Genomic DNA, 21037 nt, shown 5'->3' on the forward strand with positions numbered 1-21037 from the left:
AGGCAGGGAGGTAGGCAGGCAGAGTTGTTGTAATAGTAGATGTATTTACATGTAGCAGGGTTGTTGTAATAGTAGATGTATTTACATGTAGCAGGGTTGTTGTAATAGTAGATGTATTTACATGTAGCAGGGTTGTTGTAATAGTAGATGTATTTACATGTAGCAGGGTTGTTGTAATAGTAGATGTATTTACATGTAGCAGGGTTGTTGTAATAGTAGATGTATTTACATGTAGCAGGGTTGTTGTAATAGTAGATGTATTTACATGTAGCAGGGTTGTTGTAATAGTAGATGTATTTACATGTAGCAGGGTTGTTGTAATAGTAGATGCATTTACATGTAGCAGGGTTGTTGTAATAGTAGATGTATTCCCATGGAGGGTTGTTGTAATAGTAGATGTATTTACATGTACAGGGCCCTTGTAATCAGGACTATTTAGCAGTCAACTGGGGTTGTAATAGTAGAGTATGTTTATGTGCAGGGTTGTTGTAACCATAGCTGTCATTTACATGTAGCAGGGTTGTTGTAATAGGGATATAGCAGTCAACAGGGTTGTTGTAATAGTAGGTATTTACATGTAGCAGGGTTGTTGTAATAGTAGATGTCCTCTGTGTTTTAACCATAGCTGTCAGGCTGGTATTTACCTGATACAGGGTTGTTGTATCAGGGACTATTTACAGTCAACAGGGGTTGTCCTACAGATGCAGTCAGGTCATGTTATCCTGTAGTATCTAGTCCCATAGCTGTCAGGCTGGTCCCTCCTGATACAGGGCCCTTATCAGGGACTATAGCAGTCAACTGGGGGTCCTACACAGAGGGAGACATGTTTATACTGTAGTATCTAACCATAGCTGTCAGGCTGGTCCCTCCTGATACAGGGCCCTTATCAGGGACTATAGCAGTCAACTGGGGGTCCTACACAGAGGGAGACATGTTTATACTGTAGTATCTAACCATAGCTGTCAGGCTGGACTGTCAGGCTGGTCCCTCCTGATACAGGGCCCTTATCAGGGACTATAGCAGTCAACTGGGGGTCCTACACAGAGGGAGACATGTTTATACTGTAGTATCTAACCATAGCTGTCAGGCTGGACTGTCAGGCTGGTCCCTCCTGATACAGGGCCCTTATCAGGGACTATAGCAGTCAACTGGGGGTCCTACACAGAGGGAGACATGTTATACTGTAGTATCTAACCATAGCTGTCAGGCTGGTCCCTCCTGATACAGGGCCCTTATCAGGGACTATAGCAGTCAACTGGGGGTCCTACACAGAGGGAGACATGTTATACTGTAGTATCTAACCATAGCTGTCAGGCTGGTCCCTCCTGATACAGGGCCCTTATCAGGGACTATAGCAGTCAACTGGGGGTCAGATTCACATGTGTTTAATGGTCACGTGTACAGGGTTCCAGGTGTGATTTCAGGGTGAAAATCTAAGGCTCCGAGCTCCAACAGGACTAAGTTAAATAAAATAATGACAATGGTAGCTGGCAGGTAGCTGACTAGTGGTGGCTATTCAGCAGTCTGGTGGTCTGAGGGTAGAAACTATGGGCCGGTCTCTATGGGCCGGTCTCTATGGGCCAGTCTCTGTGGGCCAGTCTCTATGGGCCAGTCTCTATGGGCCAGTCCCTATGGGCCAGTCCCTATTGGCCAGTCCCTATTGGCCAGTCCCTATGGGCCAGTCCTTATTGGCCAGTCCCTATGGGCCAGTCCCTATGGGCCAGTCTCTATGGGCCAGTCCCTATGGGCCAGTCTCTATGGGCCAGTCTCTATGGGCCAGTCTCTATGGGCCAGTCTCTATGGGCCAGTCCCTATTGGCCAGTCCCTATGGGCCAGTCTCTAGCTTCTAAAATGTGACATTTGGGTTTTCATAATCAGTGGCCCGCCCCTGTGAAGGGACATGGGCTATAAAACCTTTCAAACACACCCTCCTCTCCCTTCCTATATAATCCCTTGACGACAACATAACTTCCTGTTCCCGAGGATGTGAGGACGACGGTCCGATGTCAGAATGGTTCAGATAATAACTACAGAACGAAGCCAACATCAGCGTGAGCTTTGGTTGCGAATGGTATGAACTTTGAACTCTTATTCACTACAGAAGTGATACCTCCTAGCCGTTGAGTTAGCAACAGCTGCTGCAAATGAGGGTTAGGAACGAACAGACACCCAACGACACCCAACGACGTTACTACAATGTATAATTGACCACCAGAGACATTCTTCAAAGTTTGGCAACACGGCCTTCCATCTACATTTAACATTTACATTTAAGTCATTTAGCAGACGCTCTTATCCAGAGCGACTTACAAATTGGTGCATTCACCTTATGACATCCAGTGGAACAGCCACTTGCATCTAAATCTTTTTTTTGGGGGGGGTGAGAAGGGTTACTTACCCTTACCTACCCTATCCTAGGTATTCCTTGAAGAGGTGGGGTTTCAGGTGTCTCCGGAAGGTGGTGATTGACTCCGCTGTCCTGGCGTCGTGAGGGAGTTTGTTCCACCATTGGGGGGCCAGAGCAGCGAACAGTTTTGACTGGGCTGAGCGGGAACTGTACTTCCTCAGTGGTAGGGAGGCGAGCAGGCCAGAGGTGGATGAACGCAGTGCCCTTGTTTGGGTGTAGGGCCTGATCAGAGCCTGGAGGTACTGAGGTGCCGTTCCCCTCACAGCTCCGTAGGCAAGCACCATGGTCTTGTAGCGGATGCGAGCTTCAACTGGAAGCCAGTGGAGAGAGCGGAGGAGCGGGGTGACGTGAGAGAACTTGGGAAGGTTGAACACCAGACGGGCTGCAGCGTTCTGGATGAGTTGTAGGGGTTTAATGGCACAGGCAGGGAGCCCAGCCAACAGCGAGTTGCAGTAATCAAGACGGGAGATGACAAGTGCCTGGATTAGGACCTGCGCCGCTTCCTGTGTGAGGCAGGGTCGTACTCTGCGGATGTTGTAGAGCATGAACCTACAGGAACGGGACACCGCCTTGATGTTAGTTGAGAACGTCAGGGTGTTGTCCAGGATCACGCCAAGGTTCTTAGCGCTCTGGGAGGAGGACACAATGGAGTTGTCAACCGTGATGGCGAGATCATGGAACGGGCAGTCCTTCCCCGGGAGGAAGAGGAGCTCCGTCTTGCTGAGGTTCAGCTTGAGGTGGTGATCCGTCATCCACACTGATATGTCTGCCAGACATGCAGAGATGCGATTCGCCACCTGGTCATCAGAAGGGGGAAAGGAGAAGATTAATTGTGTGTCGTCTGCATAGCAATGATAGGAGAGACCATGTGAGGTTATGACAGAGCCAAGTGACTTGGTGTATAGCGAGAATAAGAGAGGGCCTAGAACAGAGCCCTGGGGGACACCAGTGGTGAGAGCGCGTGGTGAGGAGACAGATTCTCGCCACGCCACCTGGTAGGAGCGACCTGTCAGGTAGGACGCAATCCAAGCGTGGGCCGCGCCGGAGATGCCCAACTCGGAGAGGGTGGAGAGGAGGATCTGATGGTTCACAGTATCGAAGGCAGCCGATAGGTCTAGAAGGATGAGAGCAGAGGAGAGAGAGTTAGCTTTAGCAGTGCGGAGCGCCTCCGTGATACAGAGAAGAGCAGTCTCAGTTGAATGACTAGTCTTGAAACCTGACTGATTTGGATCAAGAAGGTCATTCTGAGAGAGATAGCGGTAGAGCTGGCCAAGGACGGCACGCTCAAGAGTTTTGGAGAGAAAAGAGAGAAGGGATACTGGTCTGTAGTTGTTGACATCGGAGGGATCGAGTGTAGGTTTTTTCAGAAGGGTGCAACTCTCGCTCTCTTGAAGACGGGAGGGACGTAGCCAGCGGTCAGGGATGAGTTGATGAGCGAGGTGAGGTAAGGGAGAAGGTCTCCGGAAATGGTCTGGAGAAGAGAGGAGGGGATAGGGTCAAGCGGGCAGGTTGTTGGGCGGCCGGCCGTCACAAGACACGAGATTTCATCTGGAGAGAGAGGGGAGAAAGAGGTCAGAGCATAGGGTAGGGCAGTGTGAGCAGAACCAGCGGTGTCGTTTGACTTAGCAAACGAGGATCGGATGTCGTCGACCTTCTTTTCAAAATGGTTGACGAAGTCATCTGCAGAGAGGGAGGAGGGGAGGATTCAGGAGGGAGGAGAAGGTGGCAAAGAGCTTCCTAGGGTTAGAGGCAGATGCTTGGAATTTAGAATGGTAGAAAGTGGCTTTAGCAGCAGAGACAGAGGAGGAAAATGTAGAGAGGAGGGAGTGAAAGGATGCCAGGTCCGCAGGGAGGCGAGTTTTCCTCCATTTCCGCTCGGCTGCCCGGAGCCCTGTTCTGTGAGCTCGCAAGGAGTCGTCGAGCCACGGAGCGGGAGGGGAGGACCGAGCCGGCCTGGAGGATAGGGGACATAGGGAGTCAAAGGATGCAGTAAGGGAGGAGAGGAGGGTTGAGGAGGCAGAATCAGGAGATAGGTTGGAGAAAGTTTGAGCAGAGGGAAGAGATGATAGGATGGAAGAGGAGAGAGTAGCGGGGGAGAGAGAGCGAAGGTTGGGACGGCGCGATACCATCCGAGTAGGGGCAGTGTGGGAAGTGTTGGATGAGAGCGAGAGGGAAAAGGATACAAGGTAGTGGTCGGAGACTTGGAGGGGAGTTGCAATGAGGTTAGTGGAAGAACAGCATCTAGTAAAGATGAGGTCAAGCGTATTGCCTGCCTTGTGAGTAGGGGGGGAAGGTGAGAGGGTGAGGTCAAAGAGGAGAGGAGTGGAAGGAAGGAGGCAGAGAGGAATGAGTCAAAGGTAGACGTGGGGAGGTTAAAGTCGCCCAGAACTGTGAGAGGTGAGCCGTCCTCAGGAAAGGAGCTTATCAAGGCATCAAGCTCATTGATGAACTCTCCGAGGGAACCTGGAGGGCGATAAATGATAAGGATGTTAAGCTTGAAAGGGCTGGTAACTGTGACAGCATGGAATTCAAAGGAGGCGATAGACAGATGGGTAAGGGGAGAAAGAGAGAAAGACCACTTGGGAGAGATGAGGATCCCGGTGCCACCACCCCGCTGACCAGAAGCTCTCGGGGGTGTGCGAGAACACGTGGGCGGACGAGGAGAGAGCAGTAGGAGTAGCAGTGTTATCTGTGGTGATCCATGTTTCCGTCAGTGCCAAGAAGTCAAGGGACTGGAGGGAGGCATAGGCTGAGATGAACTCTGCCTTGTTGGCCGCAGATCGGCAGTTCCAGAGGCTACCGGAGACCTGGAACTCCACGTGGGTCGTACGCGCTGGGACCACCAGGTTAGGGTGGTCGCGGCCACGCGGTGTGGAGCGTTTGTATGGTCTGTGCAGAGAGGAGAGAACAGGGATAGACAGACACATAGTTGACAGGCTACAGAAAAGGCTACGCTAATGCAAGGAGATTGGAATGACAAGTGGACTACACGTCTCGAATGTTCAGAAAGTTAAGCTTACGTAGCAAGAGTCTTATTGACTAAAATGATTAAAACCAACCTACCGAAGTGCAGCTCAGAGTAAATATTTATTGCATTTTCCTTTTCCAAATGGGCGGTAATTTAGAATGCATAAGAGACTGTATTTACGATAGCACAGCTTCTCCCTTTGTTCCTCAGTCTTCCCGCTCTTTCACTCAAACCCAGCCCCTTTTCTTTTGTGTAACAAGCTGTCATATGTGTTCCACCCGCTAGGGACGTTTTCCTTTATGAAATTTGATTTGAGTAGCCGGTAGAGAGGGGAGGGCAGAGAGGGGAGGGCAGAGAGGGGAGGGCAGAGAGGGGAGGGCAGAGAGGGGAGGGCAGAGAGGGGAGGGCAGAAAGGGGCTGAATCTTTCACAGCCAGCGATGGTACCGGGCCTGAAATAATTGCTTTTTGTAATCTTTCAGAGCTAGAATCAGTTCTTTAAAATAAATGTTCATCAGTTTCAAGCTAACCCTCCTAATGTCATATGATCCCACGTGGACTACAACAGTACCAGCTCCAGACATCTGTGGTAAAACGTTAGGAAGCAGAGTTGTAATGTCATGTACTCGCGCTCCAGGTTAGCACAGGGTTTTTGCCCCGTGAAGTGAGTGAGTGAGTATGTGTGTGTTACATACCTGGTAGGTGAATATCTGCAGAGACTGTCCTGGTTCTGAGTCTCTCACGGAAACAATGACAGGTCCCTCTGTCTCCTGTTTACTGGGCTGGAGCTCACACACTATCCTGGAATACACACACACACACACGACCAGACAATTAGCAATTAACACACAGGGAAAACAAACACACACACACACACACACACACACACACACACACACACACACACACACACACACACACACACACACACACAGAGCCTTGTAGTCTGAAGCCCTGTTCATGTTCCAATTGACTCAAATAAAAAAACATATATAACCGACTGGAACCTGTTTCCTGCAGTCTGAACGGCCGAAAAGCAAATGGTTTCAGATAGTTCTCAGTAGGTGTGTCTGAACGGTCAAATCTGATTCCTGGCCATGGACCTTGTGTCTGAATGGTCAAATCTGATTCCTGGCCATGCGCTTTGTGTCTGAATGGTCAAATCTGATTCCTGGCCATGGACCTTGTGTCTGAACGGTCAAATCTGATTCCTGGCCATGCGCCTTGTGTCTGAATGGTCAAATCTGATTCCTGGCCATGCGCTTTGTGTCTGAATGGTCAAATCTGATTCCTGGCCATGCACCTTGTGTCTGAACGGTCAAATCTGATCCCTGGCCATGCACCTTGTGTCTGAATGGTCAAATCTGATTCCTGGCCATGCGCCTTGTGTCTGAACAGTCAAATATGATATTTTTTAGACTGTTATTTGGTAGTTTGTTCATTATTTACAAACAAATGAGTGAATGTGTTAAAATCTAAACAGCTGTCTAGCCGGCTAGTCGACTGTTGTGGCTAGCTAGTCGACTGTTGTGGCTGGCTAGTCGACTGTTGTGGCTAGCTAGTCGACTGTTGTGGCTGGCTGGCTAGTCGACTGTTGTGGCTGGCTGGCTAGTCGACTGTTGTGGCTGGCTGGCTAGTCGACTGTTGTGGCTGGCTGGCTAGTCGACTGTTGTGGCTGGCTGGCTAGTCGACTGTTGTGGCTAGCTGGCTAGTCGACTGTTGTGGCTAGCTAGTCGACTGTTGTGGCTGGCTGGCTAGTCGACTGTTGTGTCTAGCTGGCTAGTCGACTGTTGTGGCTAGCTAGTCGACTGTTGTGGCTGGCTAGTCGACTGTTGTGGCTGGCTAGTCGACTGTTGTGGCTGGCTAGTCGACTGTTGTGGCTAGCTAGTCGACTGTTGTGGCTAGCTAGTCGACTGTTGTGGCTGGCTAGCTAGTCGACTGTTGTGGCTAGCTGGCTAGTCGACTGTTGTGGCTAGCTGGCTAGTCGACTGTTGTGGCTAGTCGACTGTTGTGGCTAGCTGGCTAGTCGACTGTTGTGTCTAGCTAGCTAGTCGACTGTTGTGTCTAGCTAGCTAGTCGAAGCTGGCTAGTCGACTGTTGTGTCGAGCTGGCTAGTCGACTGTTGTGTCTAGCTGGCTAGTCGACTGTTGTGTCTAGCTGGCTAGTCGACTGTTGTGGCTGGCTAGTCGACTGTTGTGGCTGGCTAGTCGACTGTCGTGGCTGGCTAGTCGACTGTCGTGGCTAGCTAGTCGACTGTCGTGGCTAGCTAGTCGACTGTCGTGGCTAGCTAGTCGACTGTCGTGGCTGGCTAGTCGACTGTTGTGGCTAGCTGGCTAGTCGACTGTTGTGGCTAGCTGGCTAGTCGACTGTTGTGGCTAGCTGGCTAGTCGACTGTTGTGGCTAGCTGGCTAGTCGACTGTTGTGGCTGGCTAGCTAGTCGACTGTTGTGGCTAGCTGGCTAGTCGACTGTTGTGGCTAGCTGGCTAGTCGACTGTTGTGTCTAGCTGGCTAGTCGACTGTTGTGGCTAGACTGTTGTGGCTGGCTAGTCGACTGTTGTGGCTAGCTAGCTGGCTAGCTAGTCGACTGTTTTGGCTGTGTCGACTGTTGTGGCTGGCTAGTCGACTGTTGTGGCTCGGCTAGCTGGCTAGTCGACTGTTGTGGCGAGCTGGCTAGTCGACTGTTGTGGCTAGAGCTGGCTAGTCGACTGTCGACTGTGTGAGCTGGCTAGTCGACTGTTGTGGCTGGCTGGCTAGTCGACTGTTGTGTCTAGCTGGCTAGTCGACTGTTGTGGCTGGCTAGTCGACTGTTGTGGCTGGCTAGTCGACTGTTGTGGCTGGCTAGTCGACTGTTGTGGCTGGCTAGTCGACTGTTGGCTAGCTAGTCGACTGTTGTGGCTAGCCGGCTAGTCGACTGTTGTGGCTGGCTAGTCGACTGTTGTGGCTAGCTGGCTAGTCGACTGTTGTGGCTAGCTGGCTAGTCGACTGTGGCTAGTCGACTGTTGTGGCTAGCTGGCTAGTCGACTGTTGTGTCTAGCTAGCTAGTCGACTGTTGTGTCTAGCTAGCTAGTCGAGCTGGCTAGTCGACTGTTGTGTCTAGCTGGCTAGTCGACTGTTGTGTCTAGCTGGCTAGTCGACTGTTGTGTCTAGCTGGCTAGTCGACTGTTGTGGCTGGCTAGTCGACTGCGTGGCTGGCTAGTCGACTGTTGTGGCTAGCTAGCCGTGGCTAGTCGACTGTCGTGGCTAGCTAGTAGCGTGGCTGGCTAGTCGACTGTCGTGGCTGGCTAGTCGACTGTTGTGGCTAGCTGGCTAGTCGACTGTTGTGGCTAGCTGGCTAGTCGACTGTTGTGGCTAGCTGGCTAGTCGACTGTTGTGGCTAGCTGGCTAGTCGACTGTTGTGGCTGGCTGGCTAGTCGACTGTTGTGGCTAGCTGGCTAGTCGACTGTTGTGGCTAGCTGGCTAGTCGACTGTTGTGGCTAGCTGGCTAGTCGACTGTTGTGTCAAGCTGGCTAGTCGACTGTTGTGTCTAGCTGGCTAGTCGACTGTTGTGTCGAGCTAGCTAGTCGACTGTTGTGTCGAGCTGGCTAGTCGACTGTTGTGTCGAGCTGGCTAGTCGACTGTTGTGTCTAGCTGGCTAGTCGACTGTTGTGTCTAGCTGGCTAGTCGACTGTTGTGGCTGGCTAGTCGACTGTTGTGGCTGGCTAGTCGACTGTTGTGGCTAGCCGGCTAGTCGACTGTTGTGGCTAGCCGGCTAGTCGACTGTTGTGGCTAGCCGGCTAGTCGACTGTTGTGGCTAGCCGGCTAGTCGACTGTTGTGTCTAGCCGGCTAGTCGACTGTTGTGTCTAGCCGGCTAGTCGACTGTTGTGTCTAGCCGGCTAGTCGACTGTTGTGTCTAGCCGGCTAGTCGACTGTTGTGTCTAGCCGGCTAGTCGACTGTTGTGTCTAGCCGGCTAGTCGACTGTTGTGTCTAGCCGGCAAGTCGACTGTTGTGGCTAGCCTGCTAGTCGACTGTTGTGGCTAGCCAGCGAGTCGACTGTTGTGTCTAGCCAGCGAGTCGACTGTTGTGTCTAGCCAGCGAGTCGACTGTTGTGTCTAGCCAGCGAGTCGACTGTTGTGGCTGGCTAGTCGACTGTTGTGGCTGGCTAGTCGACTGTTGTGGCTGGCTAGTCGACTGTTGTGTCTAGCTAGCTAGTCTACGGTTGTGTCTAGCTAGCTAGTCTACGGTTGTGTCTAGCTAGCTAGTCTACGGTTGTGTCTAGCTAGCTAGTCGACTGTTGTGTCTAGCTAGCTAGTCGACTGTTGTGTCTAGCTAGCGAGTCGACTGTTGTGTCTAGCTAGCGAGTCGACTGTTGTGTCTAGCTAGCGAGTCGACTGTTGTGTCTAGCTAGCGAGTCGACTGTTGTGTCTAGCTAGCGAGTCGACTGTTGTGTCTAGCTAGCGAGTCGACTGTTGTGTCTAGCTAGCGAGTCGACTGATGTGTCTAGCTAGCTAGTCGACTGTTGTGGCTAGCTAGCTAGTCGACTGTTGTGGCTGGCTAGTCGACTGTTGTGGCTGGCTAGTCGACTGATGTGACTAGCTAGCTAGTAGACTGTTGTGGCTGGCTAGTCGACTGTTGTGGCTGGCTAGTCGACTGTTGTGGCTAGCTAGCTAGTCGACTGTTGTGGCTGGCTAGTCGACTGTTGTGGCTGGCTAGTCGACTGATGTGTCTAGCTAGCTAGTCGACTGTTGTGGCTGGCTAGTCGACTGTTGTGGCTGGCTGGCTAGTCGACTGTTGTGGCTGGCTGGCTAGTCGACTGTTGTGGCTAGCTGGCTAGGTGACTGTTGTGGCTAGCTGGCTAGTCGACTGTTGTGGCTAGCTGGCTAGTCGACTGTTGTGGCTAGCTAGTCGACTGTTGTGGCTAGCTAGTCGACTGTTGTGGCTGGCTAGTCGATTGTTGTGGCTAGCTAGCTAGTTGACTGTTGTGTCTAGCTAGCTAGTCGACTGTTGTGGCTAGCTAGCTAGTCGACTGTTGTGTCTAGCTAGCTAGTCGACTGTTGTGTCTAGCTAGCTAGTCGACTGTTGTGGCTAGCTAGCTAGTCGACTGTTGTGGCTAGCTAGCTAGTCGACTGTTGTGGCTAGCTAGCTAGTCGACTGTTGTGTCTAGCTAGCTAGTCGACTGTTGTGTCTAGCTAGCTAGTCGACTGTTGTGGCTAGCTAGCTAGTCGACTGTTGTGGCTAGCTAGCTAGTCGATTGTTGTGGCTAGCTAGCTAGTCGACTGTTGTGGCTAGCTCGCTAGTCGACTGTTGTGGCTGGCTAGTCGACTGTTGTGGCTAGCTAGCTAGTCGACTGTTGTGGCTAGCTAGCTAGTCGACTGTTGTGGCTAGCTAGCTAGTCGACTGTTGTGGCTGGCTAGTCGACTGTTGTGGCTGGCTAGTCGACGGTTGTGGCTAGCTAGTCGACTGTTGTGGCTAGCTAGCTAGTCGACTGTTGTGGCTAGCTAGCTAGTCGACTGTTGTGGCTGGCTAGTCGACTGTTGTGGCTGGCTAGTCGACTGTTGTGGCTGGCTAGTCGACTGTTGTGGCTGGCTAGTCGACTGTTGTGGCTGGCTAGTCGACTGTTGTGGCTGGCTAGTCGACTGTTGTGGCCAAAAAGGACTTGTTTTGAAAGTTGGATCCTTTGAGGCTTTAAAAGTCTTCGGACACGATGGTTTTTAACGTTCAATTGATCGTTTATGTGAAAAGTGACGACGTCAGGAAGAACAGCTAAATGGGGACCTCAGCCAGCCAGCCAGCCAGCCAGCCAGCCAGCCAGCCAGCCAGCCAGACAGACAGACAGCCAGACAGACAGCCAGCCAGCCAGCCAGCCAGCCAGCCAGACAGACAGACAGACAGACAGACAGACAGCCAGCCAGCCAGCCAGCCAGCCAGCCAGCCAGCCAGCCAGCCAGACAGACAGACAGAGACAGACAGACAGACAGACAGACAGAGACAGACAGAGACAGACAGACAGACAGACAGACAGACAGACATAGTGGAATTACCTGGTAGAGATGAGGTATCCATGGGACTGAGGCAGGCAGCTGACCCCAGCTACAGTCACTCCTCCCTGGATGTCCTGGTACTGCATCCCCAGGTTGGACCCACGGATGGTGATCAGAACACCTCCCTCCACCGGACCAGTCACTGGCTGGATCTGACAGGGACAAAACGGGACAGAACAGGACAGACCAGAAGAGGACAGACCAGGAGAGGACAGACCAGGAGAGGACAGACCAGGAGAGGACAAGACCAGGAGAGGACAAGACCAGGAGAGGACAGACCAGGAGAGGACAGACCAGGAGAGGACAAGACAGGACAAGAGAGGACAGAACAAGAGAGAACAAGACAGGAGAGGACAGAACAGGAGAGGAGAGGACAGGAGAGGACAGAACATGTGAGGAGAGGACAGATCAGGAGAGGAGAGGACAGAACAGGAGAAGAGAGGACAGAACAGGAGAAGAGAGGACAGAACAGGTGAGGAGAGGACAGAACAGGTGAGGAGAGGACAGAACAGGTGAGGAGAGGACAGAACAGGTGAGGAGAGGACAGAACAGAGAGACAGACCAGGAGAGGACAAGACAGGACAAGAGAGGACAGAACAGGAGAGAGAACAAGACAGGAGAGGACAGAACAGGAGAGGAGAGGACAGGAGAGGACAGAACATGTGAGGAGAGGACAGATCAGGAGAGGAGAGGACAGAACAGGAGAAGAGAGGACAGAACAGGAGAAGAGAGGACAGAACAGGTGAGGAGAGGACAGAACAGGTGAGGAGAGGACAGGAGAGGAGAGGACGGGAGAGGACAGAACAGAGAGGACAAAACAGCAGAGGACAGAACAGGAGAAGAGAGAACAGAACAGGAGAGAACAGGAGAAGAGAGGACAGAACAGGAGAAGAGAGAACAGAACAGAGAACAGAACAGGAGAAGAGAGAACAGAACAGGAGAAGAGAGAACAGAACAGGAGAAGAGAGAACAGAACAGGAGAGAACAGGAGAAGAGAGGACAGAACAGGAGAAGAGAGAACAGAACAGGAGAAGAGAGAACAGAACAGAGAGAACAGAACAGGAGAAGAGAGAACAGAACAGGTGAAGAGAGAACAGAACAGAGAGAACAGAACAGAACAGGAGAAGAGAGGACAGAACAGGAGAAGAGAGGACAGAACAGGAGAAGAGAGAACAGAACAGGAGAAGAGAGGACAGAACAGGAACAGAGAGAACAGAACAGGAGAAGAGAGAACAGAACAGAGAGAAGACAGAACAGGAGAAGAGAGGACAGAACAGGAGAAGAGACAAGGAGAAGAGAGAACAGAACAGGAGAAGAGAGAACAGAACAGGAGAAGAGAGAACAGAACAGGAGAAGAGAGAACAGAACAGGAGAAGAGAGGACAGGAGAAGAGAGGACAGAACATGTGAGGAGAGGACAGGAGAAGAGAGGACAGGAGAGAACAGAACAGGTGAAGAGAGAACAGAACAGGAGAAGAGAGAACAGAACAGAGAGAACAGAACAGGAGAAGAGAGAACAGAACAGGAGAAGAGAGAACAGAACAGGTGACAGAACAGGAGAAGAGAGAACAGAACAGAAGAGAGAACAGAACAGGAGAAGAGAGAACAGAACAGGAGAGAACAGAGAAGAGAGAACAGAACAGAACAGGAGAAGAGAGGACAGAACAGAACAGAGAACAGAACAGGAGAAGAGAGAACAGAACAGAGAGAACAGAACAGGAGAAGAGAGAACAGAACAGGAGAAGAGAGAACAGAACAGGAGAAGAGAGAACAGAACAGGAGAAGAGAGAACAGAACAGGAGAAGAGAGAACAGAACAGGAGAAGAGAGAACAGAACAGGTGAAGAGAGAACAGAACAGAGAGGACAGAACAGGAGAAGAGAGAACAGAACAGCGAGAACAGAACAGGAGAAGGGCTTTACTAATATCCAAAAACAACATGGTATAGGAGTTGAACAAACTTCTGTCAAAACGTTGTTTTTGTATCACTAAAGTCTCAATGTTGTTTTTTGTATCACTAAAACCTTCATTAGAAGATATATATTCACAAAGCATCTCAGATCCTAATGAACCTGATTCCGGAACATCACTTCTTCTCTGAAAACCTTTATAAACCCAGGTACAGGACAGTGATGTTCAGAGCGATGTGTGTGTACCTGTGTGATCTGAGGCGAGGGACAGGTGTCAGCGGACCCAGGTGAGCTGGTACAGGAGAGATTGTAGACACAGCCTGGTGTCTCTCCACCACACCAGACACAGCCGTACCCTGAAGACACCGCTCTGCACTGGCTACAGTCAGACTGGCCCACTGAACAGTCATACAGCTGCACTGTGGGACAACACAACACAACTGGTCATACAGCTGCACTGTGAGACAACACAACACAACTGGTCATATAGCTGCACTGTGGGACAACACAACACAACTGGTCATATAGCTGCACTGTGAGACAACACAACACAACTGGTCATATAGCTGCACTGTGGGACAACACAACTGGTCATATAGCTGCACTGTGGGACAACACAACTGGTCATATAGCTGCACTGTGGGACAACACAACACAACTGGTCATATAGCTGCACTGTGAGACAACACAACACAACTGGTCATATAGCTGCACTGTGGGACAACACAACTGGTCATATAGCTGCACTGTGGGACAACACAACTGGTCATATAGCTGCACTGTGGGACAACACAACTGGTCATATAGCTGCACTGTGGACAACACAACACAACTGGTCATATAGCTGCACTGTGGACAACACAACACAACTGGTCATATAGCTGCACTGTGGGACAACACAACTGGTCATATAGCTGCACTGTGGGACAACACAACACAACTGGTCATATAGCTGCACTGTGGGACAACACAACACAACTGGTCATATAGCTGCACCGTGAGACAACACAACACAACTGGTCATATAGCTGCACTGTGGGACAACACAACACAACTGGTCATATAGCTGCACTGTGGGACAACACAACACAACTGGTCATATAGCTGCACTGTGGGACAACACAACACAACTGGTCATATAGCTGCACTGTGGACAACACAACACAACTGGTCATATAGCTGCACTGTGAGACAACACAACACAACTGGTCATATAGCTGCACTGTGGGACAACACAACTGGTCATATAGCTGCACTGTGGACAACACAACACAACTGGTCATATAGCTGCACTGTGGGACAACACAACACAACTGGTCATATAGCTGCACTGTGGGACAACACAACTGGTCATATAGCTGCACTGTGAGACAACACAACACAACTGGTCATATAGCTGCACTGTGAGACAACACAACTGGTCATATAGCTGCACTGTGGACAACACAACTGGTCATATAGCTGCACTGTGGGACAACACAACACAACTGGTCATATAGCTGCACTGTGAGACAACACAACACAACTGGTCATATAGCTGCACTGTGGGACAACACAACTGGTCATATAGCTGCACTGTGGGACAACACAACTGGTCATATAGCTGCACTGTGGGACAACACAACTGGTCATATAGCTGCACTGTGGACAACACAACACAACTGGTCATATAGCTGCACTGTGGACAACACAACACAACTGGTCATATAGCTGCACTGTGGGACAACACAACTGGTCATATAGCTGCACTGTGGGACAACACAACACAACTGGTCATATAGCTGCACTGTGGGACAACACAACACAACTGGTCATATAGCTGCACCGTGAGACAACACAACACAACTGGTCATATAGCTGCACTGTGGGACAACACAACACAACTGGTCATATAGCTGCACTGTGGGACAACACAACACAACTGGTCATATAGCTGCACTGTGGGACAACACAACACAACTGGTCATATAGCTGCACTGTGGGACAACACAACTGGTCATATAGCTGCACTGTGAGACAACACAACACAACTGGTCATATAGCTGCACTGTGGGACAACACAACTGGTCATATAGCTGCACTGTGGACAACACAACACAACTGGTCATATAGCTGCACTGTGGGACAACACAACACAACTGGTCATATAGCTGCACTGTGGGACAACACAACTGGTCATATAGCTGCACTGTGGACAACACAACACAACTGGTCATATAGCTGCACTGTGGACAACACAACACAACTGGTCATATAGCTGCACTGTGGACAACACAACACAACTGGTCATATAGCTGCACTGTGGGACAACACAACTGGTCATATAGCTGCACTGTGGACAACACAACACAACTGGTCATATAGCTGCACTGTGGGACAACACAACTGGTCATATAGCTGCACTGTGGACAACACAACACAACTGGTCATATAGCTGCACTGTGGGACAACACAACTGGTCATATAGCTGCACTGTGGACAACACAACACAACTGATCATATAGCTGCACTGTGGGACAACACAACACAACTGGTCATATAGCTGCACTGTGGGACAACACAACACAACTGGTCATATAGCTGCACTGTGGGACAACACAACACAACTGGTCATATAGCTGCACTGTGGGACAACACAACTGGTCATATAGCTGCACTGTGGACAACACAACACAACTGGTCATATAGCTGCACTGTGGGACAACACAACTGGTCATATAGCTGCACTGTGGACAACACAACTGATCATATAGCTGCACTGTGGGACAACACAACACAACTGGTCATATAGCTGCACTGTGGGACAACACAACACAACTGGTCATATAGCTGCACTGTGGGACAACACAACACAACTGGTCATATAGCTGCACTGTGGGACAACACAACTGGTCATATAGCTGCACTGTGAGACAACACAACACAACTGGTCATATAGCTGCACTGTGGGACAACACAACTGGTCATATAGCTGCACTGTGGACAACACAACACAACTGGTCATATAGCTGCACTGTGGGACAACACAACACAACTGGTCATATAGCTGCACTGTGGGACAACACAACTGGTCATATAGCTGCACTGTGGACAACACAACACAACTGGTCATATAGCTGCACTGTGGACAACACAACACAACTGGTCATATAGCTGCACTGTGGACAACACAACACAACTGGTCATATAGCTGCACTGTGGGACAACACAACTGGTCATATAGCTGCACTGTGGACAACACAACACAACTGGTCATATAGCTGCACTGTGGGACAACACAACTGGTCATATAGCTGCACTGTGGACAACACAACACAACTGGTCATATAGCTGCACTGTGGGACAACACAACTGGTCATATAGCTGCACTGTGGGACAACACAACACAAATGATCATATAGCTGCACTGTGGGACAACACAACACAACTGGTCATATAGCTGCACTGTGGGACAACACAACACAACTGGTCATATAGCTGCACTGTGGGACAACACAACACAACTGGTCATATAGCTGCACTGTGAGACAACACAACACAACTGGTCATATAGCTGCACTGTGGACAACACAACTGGTCATATAGCTGCACTGTGGGACAACACAACTGGTCATATAGCTGCACTGTGGGACAACACAACTGGTCATATAGCTGCACTGTGAGACAACACAACACAACTGGTCATATAGCTGCACTGTGGACAACACAACACAACTGGTCATATAGCTGCACTGTGGGACAACACAACACAACTGGTCATATAGCTGCACTGTGGACAACACAACACAACTGGTCATATAGCTGCACTGTGGACAACACAACTGGTCATATAGCTGCACTGTGAGACAACACAACACAACTGGTCATATAGCTGCACTGTGGGACAACACAACACAACTGGTCATATAGCTGCACTGTGGGACAACACACCAGTTACCTCCTATGCCAAAGTATTTCTTAATTCCACTTTAAATTGTACTCCAAGAGTTGAGAAATATACATTTTCTTCATTCTCAAGTGATAGCAGTGAATGGAACACAGTAGATAATTCAACAGAGACGTCTCACGTCTGAGGTCGGGAGCAGAGTCGATGCGATGGAAACCTCTTCGCAGATAGATGGGAGCAGAGTACTCCAAATGTCTCAAAGGGTACTGGAACTGAGAGGGGAGGGCAGAGAGGGGAGGGCAGAGAGGGGAGGGCAGAGAGGGGAGGGCAGAAAGGGGAGGGCAGAGAGGGGAGGGCAGAAAGGGCAGGGCAGAGAGGGCAGGGCAGAGAGGGGAGGGCAGAGAGGGGAGGGCAGAGAGGGGAGGGCAGAGAGGGGAGGGCAGAAAGGGGAGGGCAGAGAGGGGAGGGCAGAGAGGGGAGGGCAGAGAGGGGAGGGCAGAGAGGTTATTATTGTTATATACAAAGTCATATTATATTTGTACTGTTGTGGAATGCTCAGATTATTAAAAGTATGTAAGGGATTATGTTTAAATATATGTGTGTTTGTTAGTGTTTAAATATACAAGTCAAACGTTTTAGAACAGCTACTCATGCAACGGTTTTTTGTTATTTAAACTGTTTTCTACAGAATAATAGTGAAGACATCAACACTATGAAATAACACATATGGAATCATGTAGTAACCAAAAAAAGTGTTAAACAAATCTAAATATATTTTATATTTGAGATTCTTCAAAGTAGCCACCCTTTGCCTTGATGACAGCTTTGCACACTCTTGACGTTCTCTCAACCAGCTTAACTTGGAATGCTTTTCCAACAATCTTGAAGGAGTTCCCACATATTCTGAGCACTTATTGGCTGCTTTTCCTTCACTCTGCGGTCCAACTCTTCCCAAACCATCTCAATTGGGTTGAGGTCGGGTGATTGTAGAGGCCAGGTCATCTGATACAGCACTCCATCCCTCTCCTTCTTGGTCAAATAGCCATTACATAGCCTGGAGGTGTGTTGGGTCATTGTCCTGTTGAAAAACAAATGACAGTCCCACAAAGTGCAAACCAGATGGGATGGCGTATCGCTGCAGAATGCTGTTGTAGCCATGCTGGTTAAGTGTGCCTTGAATCCTAAATAAATCACAGACTGTGTCACCAGTAAAGCACCCCCACACCATCACACCTCCTCCTCCATGCTTCACGGTGGGAACCACACATGCGGAGATCATCCGTTTACCTACTCTGTGTCTCACAAAGACAAGGCGGTGGGAACCAAAAATCTCAAATGTGTACTCATCAGGACACATTTCCACCGGTCTAATGTCCCTTGCTTGTGTTTCTTGGCCCAAGCAAGTCTCATCTTCTTATTGGTGTCCTTTAGTAGTGGTTTCTTTGCAGCAATTCAACCATGAAGGCCCGATTCCTGCAATCTCCTCTGAACAGTTGATGTTGAGATGTGTCTGTTACTTGAACTCTGAAGCAATTATTTGGGCTGCAATTTCTGAGGCTGGTAACTCAAATTAACTTATCCTCTGCAGCAGAGGTAACTCTGGGTCTTCCTTTCCTGTGGTGATCCTCATGAGAGCCAGTTAACTCTAATGAACTGATCCTCTGCAGCAGAGGTAACTCTGGGTCTTCCTTTCCTGGGGTGTATTTTCTGAATCACACGCGCCAAATAAATGGACATTTTGGAGATATAACAACAGAATTTATCGAACAAAACGACCATTTATGATGTTTATGGGACATATTGGAGTGCCAAATGAAGATCTTCAAAGGAAAGGCACGTTATTTCTGAGTTTTGTGTCGCGCCTGGCGGGTTGAAATATAATTGTCATGTGGTTGTTTGATGGGGCGCTGTCCTCAGCACAGTTTGCTTTCACCGTAAAGCCTTTTTGAAATCTGACACTGTGGCTGTGGATTAACAAAAAGTTCATCTTTTGTTTAGCCTGTTACTCCTACCCCCAACATTTCAGCGCCCTGCTGCTCATGCCAGGAATATAGTATATGCATATGATTAGTATGTGTGGATAGAAAACACTCAGATGTTTATAAAACTGGTTAAATCACGGCTGTGACTATAACAGAACGTGCGTTTCATCGAAAAGTGCAGGAAAATCTGATCACTGAAAATGGAAAAATATATCCATGCGCGACTTGAACCCATTGACAAAGGTGAACCACATTTAATGGGGCTGAGGTTGCAATACCTACAGCTTCCACACGTTGTCAACAGTCTTGTCATTTGCCTACTATTTGTTTCTTGGTCAAACAGACACAAGGCAGCGCAGTTCTTCAGGTCTCCGACCGGATATTTTGGTTGAGATTTACCCGGACATTATTTCCAGACGTACAGCTATAGAATATACATCGCCTCGTGATCAATTTGATCGCTTATTAACGTTTACTAATACCTAAAGTTGCATTACAAAAGTATTTCGAAGTGTTTTGTGAAAGTTTATCGTCAACTTTTTTAATTTAAAAAAATGACGTTACGTTATAAGACGCTATTTTTTTCCGTTTATCACACAGTCTTCATAGATCGATATCTAGGCTATATATGGACCAATTTAATAAAAAAAAAGACCCAATAATGATTATGGGACATCTAGGAGTGCCAACAAAGAAGATGGTCAAAGGTAATGAATGTTTTATATTTTTTAAATGTGCGGTTTACGTAGCGACGACTATGCTAATTATTTTGTTTACGTCCCCTGCGGATCTTTTGGGGTGTTACATGCTACCAGATAATAGCTTCTCATGCTTTCGCCGAAAAGCATTTTAAAAATCTGACTTGTTGCCTGGATTCACAACGAGTGTAGCTTTAATTCAATACCCTGCATGTGTATTTTAATGAACGTTTGAGTTTTAACTAGTACTATTAGCATTTAGCGTAGCGCATTTGCATTTCCAGATGTCTAGATGCCTGCATGCCAGGTAGGAGCAAGAGGTTAACACTTGATTTATGCGCGTGTGTGTGTGTGTCAGGGTGTGTGTTTAAATGTGTGTGTGTGTGTGTCAGGGTTTGTGTTTAAGTGAGTGTGTGTGTGTGTGTGTGTGTGTGTGTGTGTGTGTGTGTGTGTGTGTGTGTGTGTGTGTGTTTAAATGTGTGCGCGTGTGTGTGTGTGTGTCAGGGTGTGTGTTTAAATGTGTGTGTGTGTGTGTGTCAGGGTTTGTGTTTAAGTGAGTGTGTGTGTGTGTGTGTGTGTCAGGTATGTGTTTAAGTGTGTGTGTGTTTAAGTGTGTGTGTGTGTGTGTGTGTGTGTGTGTGTGTGTGTGTGTGTGTGTGTGTGTGTGTGTGTGTGTGTGTGTGTGTGTGTGTGTAAGGGTTTGTGTTTAAATACCTGGTGGACAGAGCATGTAAAGGTGGTGACCTTGGTTTCTGGGTCTTTCTTCAGAATGGCGTTCAGTTTAAGCTCCTCCCCCACAACGACCACCACACAGGTATACTGTTCCTCACCCTGAAGATGACAACACACCGGTCTCTGTCTCAGATAAACCAGACAGGGCAGATTATTCTAAATGTTTCAGTAAACCCCCCTAGATTAACCAGACAGTACAGATTACTCTAAATGTTTCAGTAAACCCCCCTAGATTAACCAGACAGTACAGATTATTCTAAATGTTTCAGTAACCCCCCCTAGATTAACCAGACAGTACAGATTACTCTAAATGTTTCAGTAAACCCCCCTAGATTAACCAGACAGTACAGATTATTCTAAATGTTTCAGTAAACCCCCCTAGATTAACCAGACAGTACAGATTACTCTAAATATTTCAGTAAACCCCCCAGATTAACCA

The 21037-nt window shown here is 49.0% G+C and overlaps 2 protein-coding genes across 2 annotated transcripts in view; both read right to left on the reverse strand.

Annotated features, from left to right (window-relative positions):
- LOC127912602 (plexin-B1-like) overlaps nt 1–61 on the reverse strand; it is a 62448-nt gene extending 62387 nt beyond the window's left edge. The window contains exon 1 of the mRNA XM_052482619.1: nt 50–61. The gene's annotated coding sequence lies outside the window, so the exon portion shown is untranslated. The remainder of the gene's footprint in view (nt 1–49) is intronic.
- Nucleotides 62–1070: 1009 nt separating this feature from the next.
- Nucleotides 1071–21037, reverse strand: part of LOC127912603 (plexin-B1-like) — an 80775-nt gene continuing 60808 nt past the window's right edge. The window contains exons 10-15 of the mRNA XM_052482620.1: nt 20581–20697; nt 17368–17458; nt 13547–13719; nt 11393–11544; nt 6069–6174; nt 1071–1157 (exon numbers count right to left, since the gene is read on the reverse strand). Coding sequence (XP_052338580.1) covers nt 1071–1157; nt 6069–6174; nt 11393–11544; nt 13547–13719; nt 17368–17458; nt 20581–20697 — 726 coding nt within the window. The remainder of the gene's footprint in view (nt 1158–6068; nt 6175–11392; nt 11545–13546; nt 13720–17367; nt 17459–20580; nt 20698–21037) is intronic.

This window comes from Oncorhynchus keta, chromosome 27 (assembly GCF_023373465.1).
Source record: "Oncorhynchus keta strain PuntledgeMale-10-30-2019 chromosome 27, Oket_V2, whole genome shotgun sequence".
NCBI lineage: Eukaryota > Metazoa > Chordata > Actinopteri > Salmoniformes > Salmonidae > Oncorhynchus > Oncorhynchus keta.